Genomic DNA, 19,566 nt, shown 5'->3' on the forward strand with positions numbered 1-19,566 from the left:
TATTGTATTATTCAGGCAGTATTATACTGTATATTGTATTATTGTCTGGGAACTTTGAGGCCTGTAGCAGATATTGTTCTACATGACTCTATTATGATCCTAACTCACGGTAACTTGGCAAGCCAAGAGAGCAACATTTGCTCCAAGATTAGGTTCACCTTGCGGGTACATTACCAATCTTGGCTGAAGCAGTGATCACTTGGGCTCCTCAACCCCAACAACAACATTAAGGTTCAACACCATAATACCAGTGAACAAAGGCCACTATACACTTCATCTTCTGTGTCTGCGATTTGAACAAACTTCTTGAAAACGTGAAAATTTCATCATTAGTTATTCATCCCATAATAAAACTTAGGTTTCCCATTACCTTATTACATTATTTCCTCAAGATACTTCGCAAGATATTAATTTCACTATATAAAACACTTATCTTGCACATTCCTTCTCATATTAAGATATTATGTTTACCTAAATATAGTTAACTTCCTTCCACCCAAACATTCCCAGAATCAGCTGATCGACCATAACAAACCCTAGGTACTCACAAAAGGAAGCTCATGGTGATAAATCCCAGTTTCTATGATCAACTTCTTTTTCTTGAAATAATTCCAAAATATCTGTTAGCAATTCCCTGCGGGTAAATCCCAGCAAAGAGTAACGATGAGAACAGAATTCAGGGATTAATTCAGAGCGCCATCGTCCAGGATTCAATATGGCTGCCGGCGCCGAGGCTTGTGGGGCGGCGGAGCGATAACGCCCAGCGGCGATTTCGTCACTACGGGTGCGCGCGCCTCCGCAGGCGCTCTCGTGCGATATTACGCAATTCTTGCTAACCAATTACTATGGTTATTTGGCTCTACAAATTTCACTTAAAACTGTTTTAAGTTTTTAAAGCGGTTTATTTCACCGTACTGTCCTAAATTCATTTTCCATCATATTAATTAAAAAGGTGCAGCTTATAAGTTCTCAAAAGCATACAGCAATTTTATCAAATTCAGCATTAAAAAAGTTTATTAGGGTTTAAAAAGAGGATATTTAAGTAAACAAATCATGAAACTTCGTTATTTTATTTGGTATCTTAAGAATAAAGTCTAAAATTACATTTGTAAATCGTCCGACCTGTCACAATGTAAGGTTTATGCATCCAACTTCTTTTCAAATGGAATGTCACACCAGATAATGTCATGAAAATAAACTTGTAGCTCACAGCAAGACAGGTACCAGTTAACACGTTCTTCTACTACCAACACTGGCACACCATACACTAGGTAACGTATGCTACACGACACTTTAACCATCAATAATACACTGCGTCCTCTCAAAAATACATCCGTACTTTACACTTTCCCCTCCCTTAAATCTTAGTCACACAGCTTTAACATCAGGTAATTAAAGTTACACAATATTGCATAAACAAAACTAAGAAAACATTTTCTCTTGAATCTTTATTCACAATAAAGTTCAATGAATAAACTCATTTTAGTCAAAAGTTCAATAAGAACTTTAACAGTAAGAAATGTTTTTTATCATTCAGGAGATTCAAGTATCTAACAGAAGCTGTTGTAGTTGCTGCCAGACATCTGGTCGCCAGGGCCAAAACCGTTGTTTGAGTTGAAGCCGTTGTTGAAGCCGCTACCGAAGCCGCCGCCTCCACTTCCACCGCCGCCCATTCCTCCACTGCCGCCACCTCCCATTCCGCCACTGCCGCCGCCGCCCATTCCGCCACTGCCGCCCATTCCACCACTTCCACTTCCCAAACCACTGCCCATTCCCCTACTCAAGCTTCCAGAGAGGCTGCTACCCAGCCCTCCGCTGAGGCTACTTCCCAAACTTCCAATTCCACTTCCCAAACCGCTGCCCATTCCTCCACCGCCACCACCCAGTCCCCCTCCACCCATTCCACCACCGCCCATTCCCCCACCGCCCATTCCACCGCCGCCGCCACCACCCATTCCACCGCCGCCACCACCACCCATACCACCGCCGCCCCATTCCACTACCCCCTCCCATACCACCGCCCCCCTCCCATACCACCACCGCCCATTCCACTGCCCCCTCCCATTACCACCGCCTCCACCCAAACTACCAATTCCTCCACTACCAAGCCATCGTCTAGGGAACTGTAGCCGCCGCCGCCGCCTCCACCGCCACCCATTCCACCACTGCCATATCCACTACCACCTGGAAAGAAAAATATATTCTCTAGTAAAACACGTAAAATATATTCTCAACCTTTACTTAATAAATCTCAATGATCTTACCTGAATAACTTAGTGGCAAATCTGATAAAATCTATAATTTCCTTTAACTTTTTAAAAACGAATTAATGGCAGAAATTAAGAGAAAAGATAAAAAAAAAGCATCGACAGGGGACTAGAAAGAAGCGATTGGTCAATGTACATACATCACACGTGTAACACTTCAGGAAATAACCAGCCCTTGCAAGTATCAGGATGCCAAACACGTGAATAGAAAAACATAAGACAAGTGATCTCAAAAGAATCTGATTAACCTAGGATATTATCAAGGAATTTAAACTAGAGTGATATTTCGCACCAATAGCCTGTAGAAGAAATGGACGTTAAACAAGAAATTAGAGAATTAAGATTTACGACCATCCTAAAAAATCTGGGCATTCTATAAGGTGAACGATTTTAAAGTCAGGCAATGCAGTTGAAATGATAAAAGAGCAAGGCTACATTTGGAGAAGAAAGGGCATTACCCCAAAGGGCAAGCAGTTTAAATCACCCAGAGCACAGGCTCCAGTTTTAAGAGGTTAATATGATCAGGAAGAGACTGCGATAGGAAGAGGGGCCAAGGAAGTATCATTTCGGATCAAGAGCAGTAGTTCCAGTAAAACTTGGAGAGGGAAGAAAAAACGCAGAAGTGACCAGACTAGTGTCAAGCATCGGTTCCTGGAGATACACAACAAAATGAGATATCAAATGTTGTAGTTAATTAAATTTGCATAAACCATTTTTATTACATTGAAGAGCAGAAATAGGTTGGTATATTCAGCAAAGACGGTAAAGTCTAGAGGGGCAGTAAGGAGAATAGGGAAACTGACAGGGGTCCGGTGAACCTGGTATATGTTTCAGACACACAGACATAATGTGCTGTGCAACTGCCTCCCAGTCTCAAGTGGGAAAGTAGAACGAAAGCAGACGATATAAACACAGCTGGGAGGAGGATGGACAGTGGCTGGATAGACATTTATCAGTGCCAAAGGACAGAGCAGTCTGAGAAGATGGGGGCAAAAGTCAAAGGCCACAGTGGAGAAAGACAAGTGACATGCAGAAGTAACAAATATATGGATTGTACTTGAGTAGAAGACCAGGAAGCAAGAGTGATAAATGCCAGTCTGTAAAACTGGACCTTGTCCTCCTCAAAATGTGTGAAAAGGGGGGTGCTGGTGGACCTGGTGTCTTGCCTCAGTTAAAGGTAACACAGGTATTCGGTCAACAAGGTGCTGTGTAAATCAGGGCAGGTATGTTCATCGTGACATCAATATACTTAGGCCATGTAACTGGGTCAGATTGTGGTGAACAGCAGTGTTCAAGTGAGTATGTTAAGTGCTCCATTAAGGAGGATGGTAAAAGATGCATTGTGACAATTAAAAATGAAGCCACTCCAGGTAACAAGGTAGTCACCACAAGAGACTTGAGGCTCTACCCTTCTAAGAGGAGGGAGGGAAAGAGAACCAAAACAAGTAGACCAAAGACGAAATTAAGTGCTCATTGCAGCCAGGGATGCAGAGCTCTTCTATCACTGTTCGTACACCCCACGAGCCTGTGTGTGATAAACACAGGCACAGATACTGCCTCATTCTCCCACAGAGATTAAAACACTTCCCTTGTCTCAGCCCCATGACACACAACCACCCTAGGGCAACCTCTCTGGTGGGTGGTCTGATGATCATAATGGTTACCCTACATCCCCAGGAAGGCATGTGAGCCTCTTCTCCATCTCACGCACATTTGAAGGAATTACTGTTCCAAATCTATCTATAGCACAGAAGCTTAGTAACAGCACTAAATGAAAGATCTGTCAAATATAAGAACAAAAAATTACCATAAGATGCCAAGCCTGGAATACTAATTAGCACTGGCACAATCCCAACATGAGAGTGAGCACAACTAAAAATGTCAAAGGTATCAGATTCACCAAGAAATACAGAGTGACATTAAAAAGGGAAGAATTCCAAATACAGTATCTTGAAAATAAGGACATTCTACAAAATGTTTGCCAAAGCTAGACTACAGTTTTAACTGCAAGGCCTAAAGAAATATATCATACCAGACAATTTCAGAGCTGCCTATTCACTTTTCTGAAAATGAATGCCCAGGAGTACATATGGTGATAAAAAATTAGCATAATATTGAATCACACAAGTTTTTTTTTCCTTGACATGACCCTCTTGGTAAAATTTACCTATTCCATAAAAGCTCATATCTCGTGCTGCATTAGTTTTATAGGATCCAGGTACCTTAAATTCTGTCATTCTTAGCTCCTTTGAAGAATATTAAGAGCATCCCATTCATGATCACCAAAAACCTAAACAAACATTCACAAAAGTTGCCTTTACTTTCATTTGTTAGTCATGTTACTTTACATGGTACAAAAAGTACCATTAAGCACATGGTATTTTAGTGGTACAAGAATTTCATTCACAAGTGGTACAAGAATTTCATTCTTGAATTTCATTCTTGTACCATTTGTATCATTTCATACAAGAATTTCATTCTTGTACCACTTGTCTCATACCCTTATCTTTTTAGTTTAGCATCTTCAAAAATAATCTATACCCTAGCATTGAACATCTGCATCAGTATTTTTTCCTGCTTCTCTAAATAGCAATCTAGTAATGTACTAATAAAAAAAAATTCTGATGCTCCTATTTACCACTATTTCTTGTTGCCTGTGGCAGTTATCCATTCACATCACTGCCTTGCAATAGAATATTACTCGACACTTGCCAAATTTTACCCTTTCTACCGTTCACTATTATCACTAACTTTTAATTACCAGTGTTGATTAATGAGCTTTGGATTAACCCTTTGTTAGTAACCTGGGGTGTTTAAAAATTCATCCTTATTTCAAAATTGGCAATATCCTAACCAGTTTTGCAGAGGGCAGAAAAATTGATTGCAGTAACATTGAAAGTTGACCAATTATATTTTGTTACGTGATTTGCCAAATAACCATTTATGCACGTTTTTATCAGCCAGAAAAAGAATTTTGTAGTGTCATACACAACACAAAAAATGATCATCAGATTTTATGAGAAAGTAATGTAGAATCACAAGATAGCAGAACATCAAATAAGTATTACATAAGCTATTTTTCTTTTTTGGTTGTTTTGAGCAAATACCCCACGCCACTAGCATAAGGTTGCCATCAAAACTCCTAAACCCATATACCTCCCATCCACATTAGGGATGCAATATTTCATATATTCAAGATAAAGGTTAAACAGATTAAGCATTAATGCAGAAGCTTTCACATTACATGCTCTTATAGCTAGGAAATCATACCATCAACTCATGAATAATAAAGTAATAAAAATTTCTTAAGTCCCAAGAAAAAATATTGTAAGACAATATACGTCCAATAAATGTCTGACCAAAATGATTAATATCTCTTGTCTTAGTACCAAACTATGTACACAACCAACAAGCCTTTGTCTACAGATAAAAATATCCTTTCCTGGGCACTGATAATCTTGAATAAAAATGCAACCTTAAACTGCAAGAGAACTGTTGCAAATAAAATAAAAGCAACTTGCAATGCACTGGATTACTTTGCCAACATATCTTGTCAAACAAGTAGTACCAGTGCAAATTATTAAAGTTCCTAGTCTAAAGGCTTTTTTTTTTTTTTTTTTACAACTTTTAGTTGTCTCAAGACAAAATTGATTATTTACAAAGTAGAACTGCACATCTCAATTTAATTATGAAATTAATAATTCAAATACCAATCTAAAAATTCAAATTGATTGAAAATTTAATGGCTCATATGTTGATTTTCTTATATAACTTAAAATTTCATCAAATTGCTAATAGAAACTGTAATGAATTGTAGCTACCCTACTAAATATAATCAATGAAAAAATTCCTAGTTCCCTTTCAAATCCATTGGTGCATTAGTTAAGATGCCCATGTTCACTTACTTACGGTAAATAGTGCGAATGCGACGTACCTACCTCCCCCCAATCGGCTGCCCCCCCCATAACCCCCACCAAACCCGCCGCCCATGCTGCCTCCGCTGAAACTTCCGCCGCCGCCACCACCTCCAAAGTTACCAGAGCCTGGTCCACCCATGGGACCAACTGGGCCTCCCATGGGTCCTCCAGGTCCACCCATATTTCCACCAGGGGTGGAGTTCAGGAAAAGCTCAATGTAACGATGCTGCATGTTTGCTTTATCCTGCAAAGTAAACATTCCTATATTAGAAACATTAGATTGACATTAGTAATTATTATCAATTATTAAACATTACTAGCATATGCAAAATATTTTAATTTTATAAAGACCTCTCAAAATAACATACCTTGGACATGGCTTTTACAGCATCATCGTGTGTAGCAAATTCAATATCCGCTTCACCAGAGGGACGATTGGAACTGTCCATGATGATATTAATGTTGACAGGGTTTAGAGGTCTGAAGAACTGGTGGAAAAAGGAAGTGCAAATTAGTTTGTTGGTATACCAATACTTTTTTGTTATGCAGCTATCAAGGAAGTTGTTCCCTGCATCTTCTTGCCAGCCAAATAACTAACATTCTTAGGAATGCAACTGACATGCATGCATTCTCACCTCTGGCAGTTTATATAGAAGATGGAAAGGAGGCAGGTGGATGTGGGATAGTGGAAATCTGAGGTTCTACCTGTCAGCTATGAAGGAAATAGGAGAAGAATGGGTGATACAAGTATGTAGTGGCAATGCAGTGGTTGGGGGTGGTGGTGCTGTGGTGGCAGTACTATGGAGTGATGCCCCTCTTGCAATGAAACACGTTCCTTGGTCAAATTAAATATGTATTCAAACAAAGATGCAGTTGCCAACTCCCAGAGCAAGGGGTCTCAAACTGGGGTACATGTACCCTGTAGTGCTCTTTTACCTCTAGGAATATATGTTCATCACTAGTATATATATATTTTCCAAGGTTGTTCCAGTGCATTTTAAAATTCACTTAACAGAGCAACTTGAAAAAATGTACACATACTAGCCCCTGGGCGGTGCTGCTAATAAGTCGACAACACCGCTGCTTGCAAGAAAAGAAATTCTTCCCAGATTGTTAAAATAATCACTATTCCCTGATCATGGGAAAAATAATAAAAAATACTATGACATTTTGGCTGCAACAGGGCGAAGAGGTCCGGCAAGATTCAGGTGCTGAGAGTACACGTTCTGAGCGGTCTCCTCTCTAGCTGTCAGGCGGGAGTAGCCACGAAGATATTTTTACGTAATTATTTTAATTTCCGATTTTTTTGTCGGATTATTATTCAATAGTGTGTAGTGTCATATGTCAAGCTACGAGCAGTCATGTCCAACAGCCTGGTTGACCAATCCAGCAGCAAGGAGGCCTGGTCGAGGACCGGGCCTGTGAGGACACTAAACCCCGTAACCATCTCAAGATAACCTCAAAGTAATGCGATATATTTACCTAATAAATTGTGTAAACTATCACTATACTCAAAGTATAGTGTGCATATTAGCAATTCAATTATGATGTTTATATGATATGGTGCATCGAAACAGCATGGTAGCCACCAACACACCAGACAACGTTACATACAACTTGAACTGTTAAAAGGCTAGAGAGCACCAGGCACACTCAAGTCTGAACATTCCTACAGATCTCCTTTTATTCTTGAATGTTACTTTAAAGACCAGAAATAGCAGCTGGTGGATCCTCTCCACCCGTTGTTGGCTTCAAGATGTTTTGTACCAAGCAGTTGTTAAAGAATTAGTAACTACAGTACCTAAAATTTAAAAAATTACAACAATGTCAACATTGCCAAATTCAACAGCTTTCATTTCAAATCACTAGGAATGAAAACTACAAAAATTTGAATTTTTGCAAAATTCAAAATCTTATTGCACCACCCACTGAGCACCTTAAGGCGCTATGGGCATTGCCTTGCTTTGCAACTAGATTAGTACAGTACCAGAAAAACGAATATTTCAGATTGTTATTCATAAACAATGTACTGTATATACATTGCTGTCACAGTCTATTGTAAATACAGTACTCTTGTTTTTGCATCTGTAAGAATTTATTTGTCAACCTTGGACACCAATTTTCTTTTATTTACCCAACAAACGACTTTGGGAAATATAAAATGATTGTTAATTTTTTAAGTATCGCTGAGCAACCCACAAGCCACCTGGGAAGGCCAAAACTTTTACTATCAGGAACACATGGAGAAGCCAAACCACCAGTTTCAATAACTGGTGCCAAAAGATAGTTATCTACATTTTCTAGGCCCAAAGGCATCAACCCACCATTTGATCAGCTAAATAGGGATCACAAAAGAAAATTAAATATCACAAACAATAACAAGTAAGAAGCGGAGCTGCCTTTCAACTTACATCAGCTATGTCCATTTCTGTAGCACGGAAAGGAAGACCTCGCATGTGAACACAATGTCCTGTTCCATTGTTCCAACTTCCTCCTCGACCACCACCAAAATTACCCTGAAAGTGTCACAAAGTTTAATTTTGTCCCAAAACCTTAATACAACATATTAGTTAAAAGATATTGTACAGTATAGTCAATGCTAATTCAATAATAAAAAAAAAAAAGCAGTCCTTTCACATTACCTTCAAGCCACCCGGACCACCACCACGGCCACCACGGTTACTCAGCCAGCTGCTAGGTCCATCATTGTAACCGCCAGAACCTCCCCAGCCAGGACCATCATCATAGTCATTGTAGCCACCTTCAGAGGCAAAATCTGCAAAGTACATTCCAATGAATGTAATCCTTACAACAGAAACTTCACATCTAAATTTGCAAATACTGTAAAAATTATATGCAAAATTACAACCATTACAAACTGGTAAGCAAGTTTTAAACTTACGAGTTCGACCACGGCCTCCCAAACTGTAACGATTCATGCCTCCAAATCTATCGCGTGAATCATACGGAGTGGGTCTGTTATTGTAGCCTCCCATTGGACCACCTGGACCTCGCATCTTGGGACTCATGGCAGCACGTACTTCTCCTAGATTGCTTCGGAAGATCTCTATGTATCTGTTGGATAATAAAGAAATTAATTCACCATGAAAATCTTAAAATGGGGGATTATGCCAAACTAAAGCAATAACTAATTTTAAGTAAACTCTGATAATGAACTTCAAGGATTTTTGTATATCAACTAAGGTGTTTTGTCTGATACATAAAACAAAGGCATTTAAAATTTTAACGCTAAATATAAAACTTTCAGTGGATAATTATGGTATTCAAGAAAAGTACTGTATTAAGGAAATTAAATATCAGTAGACTTTTGCTCCAGTGTGTAACTAGGAAGGGGAGGGGTGGTGGCCATCTGCAATGACAACCAACCATTGGCCTAGGCAGAAAGTACCTCTGATTATAGGAATAAATTTCTGGAAAATTTGTTTAAATTCACATTCAACTCTTGATTTCAAGAACATTGTCTTTGTTCTATTGACAACACACCATATTCCATCAGCACTGCTGTGATTTTAAGGGAATTAATATTTTGTACACCAAATGTCTATTTATCAGGAAATATTATAATCTCAATTAAGTCAAAATTATTTACAAATGAACTGCATAATCTTAAAAAAATTGTAACTGTTACCGACAGTGTGGATAGTCCGAGTCCCAGGCCCGGCCCCACCAGCCCGTGCCCGTGTCCCGGCCCAGTGTCTCCTCCCGCTCCTTCCCGGTCAGCCCAACAGACAGGCCCAGCCCGGCCCACCAGCTTCAGCCCAGGCCCACCGCCCGACTGCCCACCAGCCAGCCTCCTCTGCCTACCTGACTCACCACATGCCCTCCCACCCACCAGGGGTTCACTGCATGTCTGCTGCCATCTTCGAAGTGCCCTTCTTGACTTCTCTTATAACTAACATACAGTCAAGCTCAAGAGTATCTTGGGACTTCCTTCAGCAAACTTCTACTAAAAAGTTAGAAAAAATCCATATTCATGGAACATTACACAGGTACTGTTAAGGATTCCTTACCTTCATGCACTGACAAAACGGAAATGTGAAAGTACTGTATACTGGAAGTCCCATTAGTAATTAAACTAAAATACGACAGACCCTTACCCACTAATGGCTGTTTTCGGGAGTACTGCTTGGGATGTGAAACAACCATTTCCTACCCTCAACGGTCCTCCCTTATTCAGCATCTTAAGTAAACTGGGGTTTGGTTTATGGGATAGAGAATGCTACCCTTTGTTTCACATAGTAATTTAAATGTAAAAATCATAAATCAATTTACTTCATAGTCTTAATACTGAACAAAATGGGTACCATTCTCCAAGGGAACATTGGATATTCCTTGCCTTTAATGATTGTCTAAGTTTAATAATTCATGCAAACCTGTTATGTCCAATGAGATAAGGCCCTAAACCCGAGCCAGTAAATGCAAGGAAACCATCCTGGGAAGTAACACCCTCCCAATCCTCCCTCCCTGCCTCTCCACCAGTAGCCAGCTACGCCCCTTTCAGGTGCTATAGGGCAGATTTGTTTCAAATTTCATTTAACTATCACTAAACATTATCTTCACTTGCCATGTCTGCCAGTGTCAAAATTCTTGATATCAGGAAAAGTACTGTACTGACAATGAAACTTGACCACAAACCTCCCCACATCCTGTATGTACTGATAACCTGAGTGCAACACCATTCCTTTGTAGTGTTGCCTTCCCACCTGTGCGCTATTTTTTCCTTATGCTTCTCAAGGGACTTTTCAGCGACCTCTTTGTTTATAAACTGAACGTATGCCTCCCCCGTATGCCGCCCCTGGTAGTCGGTAGGCAGAGCTATCCCGTTCGGAACTATCTCCAACCCTACCCAGCGACATTGAAAGAGAATAATGTTAAGAAAAAAATGACAACTATATTATTATTGGCTTTCATAATATTCACTTGAAAACCAGAATGAAAAACAGTAATGTTTAAGATTAAGATTTATTTTTCTAGTAAACTACAGAATATGCCTTCTAGATATACACCCCCGCCCCAAATGCTATCGTCTATTCCCCAAAAAATCCATTATTCCTGATCATTGAAGAAATTATCCCTTACAAACAAAATGTGAATGCTTATATCCCTGATTTTCAGTGTACAGCACATATTTCAACAATTCTAAAAGCAATTTAACAATGGTCAATACTCATAATTCTTAACACTGATAAGGGATTTTTTTATTTTCTGTAACTAGTTTCAAGACTAATCTTTTTAAGTGAACACTTGATGTGTTAAGAGCCTATAGAGATGTGATAAAATGTAATAATTTTCAGCAATGTTTAATACTGTATATGCAAGTTTTTAGTTACCACAAAATCTAACACTACTGTAAAGTTTACTTTCCATACCCTTTGTCTTGACACCCAACCCTAAATCCAGTTAAGCCTTTTCTAATTTGCAACTTCTTTCAGGCCTTAATTTTATTTTCACATTCTCAATGGCTCAAGTATGAAACAAAATGTTTATAACTCATATTTCTTCAAAATCTCATAATAAGCATTAACTTGTTCCAAGAAAAAAAATGCCCAGAATACTTACCAGAAAAGAACTGTGCAATCTCTTCTTTTGAGCATCCAAATGGCAAACCACGGAGGCGAACACAGCCATCATCTTCACCACCAGATGCTCCAAACCCAGCCCTCTTAACAACCCATTCCATTTCAGATTTTTTCGCTTTAAATACTGAAAAAATAAAAATAATTTTGGATTCATACCTTTTTATATAGTTCATCCTAAATACATTGAAAAACTGTATATATTAAAATTGTACAAGCATAAAAATGCATTCCTCAATTATGTGGTGCACATCACAGCTACCTACTCATTTCCCCAATCTGACAGCAGTTGAAATGCAATGCAACTGCTGCCGACGGCAAAACTTTACGAAACAACTATTTACACAAAGAAATCACAATAGCGTGATGCATCAAACGAACAAATCCACAAGGGCCGTGATGAGGGTTCGAACCTACATCCGAGAGGATCCCAGGCGCGCCTTAACCGACTGTGCCATGACATGGTAAAAGAATTGCAACCAGGAGTTCATCTCCCCTCACATGGATCCTGCAGTCTCTCACACACACAAACCAGGGTTTTACACAATTATAGGCGACCACCCTGGGGCATTTGCTCCACGAGCGTACACAAATTGTGGCGTCATAACGAAAATTTCAGGAGTCACCACAGCCCAAGTCACATTGTTATTTTTCCATGATCAGAAAATGCATTTTAACAATATCAGAAGAAAAATGTTTATAATTTTTATATTTTATTTTCACCAAATGTTGCATGGTATAATCAGTGGCACTGCCCAGGGGTTAATTTAAATATAAAGGAACTCTCAAATCATACCATATACCTACACTACAGCCATTGCTTGATTTCTATATGCAGAAATTAAAAAGAAAATTGTATTATCAAATGTAGTTTAAACCGAAAAGGTAAAACCCGTCTCACCCTCAATGTATCTTCTGCCCATGTGTTGGTTGTGTTTCTTCTCCGCTAAGGTCACATCTTCCTCTGTGGAAACTTCAACATATGCTTCACCACTGGGCCGACCTTCTCTGGAAAGCGTGAGGTGAACACCCTCACGACCATTTTTTATATTTACACCATCTGAAGAATAGAAAATGTTATTTTAATTACATAAAATAAAAGAGTTAATGCAAAGACTAAGAGGATTTCAGAACAATTTTAAATACATTTTTTCACCCGCTTACACTGGATCTTAAAAGCCAAACTGCCATAAATATATATATATATAAAATTATATTATGCATCTAAAATACTAATTTAAACTGATCATCTGGGGCTTACTAATCTGTTAAGAGCAAATGACCACTGAATGGACAGAAGGAAAACTGTACTGTAAGTGCTGGCCAAGAGTGCAATGCAGTTTTGGTCCCACCCAAATGTTTGGTTACAAAACCCTAATTTTTTTTCCATGCCACTTTTTGAATACAAATGTCAAGCATTTAAGATTTTGCATAACTAATGAACGATGGCACCCTGCCAAACACACGTAACTTCTATGTTGCTGCAATGTTCAAACTTGAAACCTAACAAGATGACGAGTCACAATATCATGACTGAAGATATGATGACCAAACCACCCACCATAAGATCAAGATACAATGACGTTTTGGTCCATCCTGGGCCAGTATTAAGTTGATTGTGATAATGATAATGGTCCAGGACAGACCGAAATATTGTTGCCTTTATCTTATGGTGTTATCTTGAGGTTATCCTAAGATGATTTCGGGGCTTTTAGTGTCCCTGCAGCCCGGTCCTCAACCAGGCCTCCACCCCCAGGAAGCAGCCCGTGACAGCTGACTAACACCCAGGTACCTATTTTACTGCTAGGTAACAGGGGCATAGGGTGAAAGAGAAACTGCCCATTGTTTCTTGCCGGCACCCAGGATCGAACCCAGGACCACAAGTCCAGCGTGCTGTCCGCTAGGCCGACCGGTGTGGGGTTAGGTCATCACTCCAACTTGTAACAACTCTAGCAAGTTGTAGCACTTTCTAACAAACTTTATAACAAGACATACTATGTAACAAGTTGTAATAAGGTAACAATAGGGACCATTATGTTGTGTTTGCAGGGACTGCTCACCATTTTAGAACCTTTAATTTTAATGATTGACATGAATTTTCAGCTCCTAGTAGTTTTTGACTAATGTCATAAATAGGATGTTTGACAATATATATGAAGCCAAATTTTTATGTATGACCGACAAGCACTTTGGAAGGGAAAAATGGTCCTACACCTTGCAGCCAAACTTTAGACAAACAAATCTCATATATATATATATCAATGAGAAAATCCACCCCGGAGTCCCTGGTGGATTTCCTCATTGATATATAATACGTTAGTGAGAGTTGGGTGAAATTGTTTACCTCTTTGCACCACCATAAATTATAGGTTCCAAACCAATAAGCAAACATGTACACCTGATAGATCAACACCACCACAACTTTGCCTAGAAATATATTTGCTTCTGAAAACCACAACTACCAGACAATTTCTGTATTCTACTACAATATTTCTGACTACAAATACTACTATGAGGAGAGGTTGCATTCCAAAATACTTTTGTCAAGTTCATCCTTCACAAGAATAAGTCCCATAAAATCCTACTATCTGTATATTATTTACAATCACCATACTTTCCTGTCACAAGACTAGTCCAATTGCATAAAATTCTTTGGATGAAGGAAACATACAAGAATATTAGCTATACAATAATTAAGAACATTTGAAAAAAGAAACATGGTATTTAGGGGAGACAAACATTTGACAATGCAGGAAGGAAATTAGCAGGGAAAAGCACCAAGCCATTACAACTATACAGCATTTTGAAGGGATCAGGATATGGATTTGGGATGAGACTGGAAAGGAATGGTGCCCAACCACTCGAACGATCGGGGATTATATAACACCGACCAACATGAATAGAGACTGTCGCTCTACCGACAATGTACAAGGTATTTCGATTACAAAGTTCTATACAATGTTCATTCATACACAGAACAGCCTATACTAAACTACTGTGTATTTGCTTAACTATAATAATTATTCAAAGCAAAACCAAAGGGTTTTAATACTTACCAAAAAATTTGACCACATCCTCCACAGTAGCTGACCATGGTAGGCCACGAACCCTGACCACTGTTTCTTCATCACCTTCACCCATTTTGGTTTGCTTTTCTTCCTCTGTAAAGGCAAGCGTGCTCAGCTAAGAAAATAAAATTTAACACAAAACCTGACAAGCTTATTATTTTACTAATACAATCACCAAAAAATTCAGATCACCCTTTGTCATTTGTCTTCACTTCTTGTATGCTAGATAAGATGACTACCAGGAGAAAGTACTAAGCAAGTATGACTATATAGCACAAAGTGATAAGGATTTTGGAAAGAACAGAGGGAAGGGATGGTGGACAACCACTTGGGCAATCAGGGATCGAACGGTGACCTGCAAGAAGCAAGACCGCTACTCTCCCGTCCAGTCCAAGTGATTATCTTTGTACTCTTCACATGCAGCAAGCTAGAAATTAATCAATTCAATGATGTATTGTATTTCAGAATTCATTAAACTTAGAAAGGTAATGTGATCAAAAATGTTAATTGAAACAAACATTCCATACTGGTAGTTTAGTGCAAGAAATATGAAATACATACAATCATTGAACATTTCCAGTTGTAAAATGGAGATGTAATAATTATTCCATGAAAATCAAGCCACACAATGCAACTACAACAGATGAACCCTTATAAAGCGGTTCTTGTCAATTGTCGATTCACAGGGTAATGCGGTTATCTTTTGAAGATTTAAATAATTGTTTTGGTTTTTACATGATGCAAATATGAACATAATTGGGCTATGTGGATGTAATGGAGATTACCTTAACTCATGAAAAAAAATTATATCATTTCATGGTACAAATGCAGTGATCATGAATATTACTAAGGGACTGTTGTCATGTGATGTTTTAAATAATTATTGTCTGCGTTTTACATGTATGATGCAAATACTAGTATGGGTATAAAAGCTCAGTGGATGTAAATAAACTGAAAACAATCTGCGAAACACTGGAGGATAAAACAAGAAGCGTTAACATAGTCGAGCACCAGGTGTTGACAAGTGCCAGACACTGCACTTGGGTAAAGTGTAGTGTTGAAATTTCAATTTCAACTTTGCATTATGTCAAAGCAGTCCCACCAAACTGCAGAGTGCCTCCATCTAGGCACTGGCTGAAGGCATTCCCTATTAGAAATCAAATTTCCTGTTTTATGGAAAATAATGAACTTACAACCCAGGACAACATGGATAAAATTTAGAGCAGGAACATCCTGTTCCAGGTACTCAACCACTATGACAATCACAGAAGCCTTAAGAGGAGAAGCAAAATGCCGATGTTGTTCACACACATTTTGTAAAGGCATTCGACAAATGTGACCATGGAGTGATCAGTAGGAATAATGGGTAAAGTGTGGTATTGGATTTTCAATTTCAACTTTGTCAAACATAATGCAGTGATGGTAAATCAAGGAAGATAAAGTCCACAGGCAGGGAAAAGCTGTACCCCAGGGCACAGCTTTTGCACCACTGATATTTCTCATTCTTATCTCTGATATGGACAAAACCCTAAACAGCATCGTGTCATCCTTTGCAGATACGAAAATCAGCATGAAAATTGCCACTGTAGACACTAAAAAACTACTTCAGATGTAAATAAAGTATTCAATTGGGCGACTGAAAATAATGTTGTTTAACGGTGATAAGTTCCAGATACTGAGGTATGGTGAAAACTAGGAACAAACAAAACAGGGGTACAGAACACATCAGACCTACTCATAAAAGGAAAGCAACATGTAAAAGACCTGGGAATTGTGATATCTGATGACCTGACGTTTAGTGAACACAACCGAGCGAATATAGTGGCAGCCAGGAAAATTATAGGATGGATTATGAGAACGTTTAAATCCAGAAGTCCCACAGCAATGCTAACACTATTTAAATCACTGGTGCTGTCCCCTCTAAAGTTTTGCTCAGTACTCACTTCCCCTTTCAGAGTAGAAGAGATCTCTAAAGAGGGAATACAGAGAACACATGACAACAAAACATCTAAACTATTGGGACCGTCTCAAAACTCAAAATGTAATCTCTGGAAAGGAGACGAGAAAGGTATCAAATAACATACATGGAAGATACTGGAGGACCAGGTCCCAAATTTGTGAAGTAAAATAGCATACTGGAGCAAAAGGTACAGAAGAAAGTGTAGAATAGAACCAGTGAGAAGTAGAGGTGCTATAGGCACAATCAGAAAGCACTGCTTGAACATCAAGGGTCCATGGCTGTTCAACACCCTCCCAGCAAGCATTAGAAATATTGCCAGAACAAAGCTGGATGTATTCAAGAGGCAGGTTCTTGCAAGAAGTGCCAGACCAATCAGGCTGTAGTGGATATGTGGGCCTGCAGGCTACTCCAAGCAACAGCCTGTTGGATCAAGTTATCACAGCTCAATAACTGCCTAACTTTGCCTACTGAAGATGAACTTAAGCCAATTGGTCCAGCCTTCAGCATTAGTTTTAAGACGTGTTTAAACAATGAAAAACTATGGATATTTTTTTACTAATTAGTAAACACTGCAAAGGCATCATTTAGTAAGACTCCACAGGAAGTTATTACTAAAATGTATTGAGTTGCTAAACTATTATTATTGGTTGCAAATCATGAGATAAGCAACATAGGTTATAACATCCATACAAAAAATATAGTATCTACCATTATTGGTTTATATGGCAGTATACAAATTTATTAGTTAATAAAATTGCACACAGTATAAATCCTCAAAACTGGCATAGTCAAATTTACATATTTTTATACTTTAGTTACAGGATAGCTTCCCTTTTATCTTTGCCATATTATGCTTTAAAACTAATTGTGTATGCCATATTATGCTTTAAAACTACTAATTGTGAATGCAACAGGTCCTACAGAGAACATAATAATAATAATAATAATAATCTTTATTTAGGTAAGGTACATACATAAAGAGATTTACAAAGTTTGTTGGCTTTATAGATAGAGCTAGTACATACAATGCCTAAAGCCACTATTACGCAAAGCGTTTCGGGCAGAGGACATAAGAACAAAGGTAACTGCAGAAGGCCTGGCCATACAAGGCAGCTCCTAGAACATCTCTTTTTTGCTCGTACTATATGTTACACTAAAGCAAGATTGTTGTACTAGAAAATGAAAACAGCTCGTAAAAGTGACATTCTCCTTTCCTCTTTTGGGTCCTCTGGTAGGTAAGGAGCGGACACAAACCTGACTTTTCCTGACGTTGGGAAACCGTCAGAGGGGCTGGAGTATGAATTGATAAAATGCATTTAAACTTAGCAAGGCAAACTAGTTTTGAAATCACACACAGAGATCACACTAACGTGATGCATGAAATGAACATATCCACATGGCCGTGACTCCTCGTCACGGCTCTTGTGGATTTGTTCATTAGTTTTGAAATAAAGCAAGATAATAGATACAACAATTTTGGGTTAGAAGATATACAAACAGGTATATTTAAGCAAGGATGTGGGTGAGTATATACATATTAGTAATCCAATATTAAATTTTAATATACTACATACCATATTAATAGACCCTGTACCAAGATTGGTCCAGGCCATCTTTCTACTGAATGAGGTAGAAGAGTCCACCACTTCCATGCTATTGGAGTGGGAGGGAGGCCCTTCACACTATTGGGGTGGCATGGGTGGGCACCCCATGCTATTGTAGGAGGGTGGAGCCCCCCCATTCATGCTAATGGGGTGGGATGGGCCCCCCCCGAATGCTATTGGGGTGGGGTGGGAGGGGGCACCCCACATGCTATTGGGGTGGAGGTGGAATGCCATGGTGGAGGTCACCCACCTCCACCATGGGTGGTGGTGGGTACAGGGCCCAACAACGCAAAAGGGTGGAGTCCCCCCAACCACTAGAGGGTGGGGGTGGAAGGTCCCCCCCCCCCCCCCAACACTGTAGGGTGGGGGTCGAGGCCCCCCACACTGGAGGGCCCGCCACGCGTGCCGCGGACCCCACGCCGCCGCCGCCCCCCACCCTAACAACGCAACAGTCCCCAACAAACCCCACCCCCACACTACCCACCACAGCCACCACCCCACCACCACCCACAGGAGCCACAAACCAGCCCAAAAAGTCAGTAAAAGAGAGCGTGGGGTCGGCGGCGGCGGCGCCACGCGGGGGTGAGGCTCAACATGGCGTCAGACGCCGCCGGTGCTCCTCATCCTTACCTCCGTCAGACATGACACAGCGGCGGCGGGCACGACGGTCGGTCTCTGCGGCGGCGTCCTCGCGGCAACCCTCGGCTGGCCCAGCTACACGATGCCACCAATAACCCAGAAAGTACAATGAGTGGGGCGATATACTAACCCGTGAGGCAGGAGCGTGAGCCTACTGGCGGGGTCAACAAGCGTCTGTGGCGGCCCGCCGCGGCGCGCGCCTCCCCCCCACCACCCGCGGACCAATACATCACCCGCCAAATTTGAATCAATTTTATAATAAAAATAATAATTTATTTAGAAACAGTACATATATAGTTGCAGAGTTACAGTACAAGGACGGGAGACATCTCCCGTCACGCAGTCGCACCTCCACAGATCTCCAGAATCAGCTTTTCAGATTCAGATTCAGATTCAGATGTTTATTCAGGTAAGGTATATACATACAAGTGATGTTACATTAATGGATTGATATATAGATAGAGCTAGTACATACTAGTACATGCTAGTACATACATATTTCATACTGGTAATG

General features: G+C 39.8%; 1 protein-coding gene across 1 annotated transcript; it reads right to left on the reverse strand.

The window, feature by feature from the left end:
- Positions 1-1,430: 1,430 nt before the first annotated feature.
- On the reverse strand, positions 1,431-19,228 carry LOC138359268 (heterogeneous nuclear ribonucleoprotein H3-like). Its single transcript, XM_069318360.1, is given in 13 exon segments — positions 1,431-1,989; positions 1,991-2,025; positions 2,105-2,184; positions 6,206-6,428; positions 6,553-6,672; positions 8,596-8,700; positions 8,827-8,960; positions 9,087-9,259; positions 10,909-11,047; positions 11,765-11,908; positions 12,683-12,841; positions 14,838-14,942; positions 19,044-19,228. Coding segments are annotated over 13 exon segments (1,869 nt in total). The 5' UTR covers positions 19,057-19,228; the 3' UTR covers positions 1,431-1,550.
- Between the last annotated feature and the right edge of the window lie 338 nt (positions 19,229-19,566).

This window comes from Procambarus clarkii, chromosome 90 (assembly GCF_040958095.1).
Source record: "Procambarus clarkii isolate CNS0578487 chromosome 90, FALCON_Pclarkii_2.0, whole genome shotgun sequence".
Taxonomy (NCBI): Eukaryota; Metazoa; Arthropoda; class Malacostraca; order Decapoda; family Cambaridae; genus Procambarus; species Procambarus clarkii.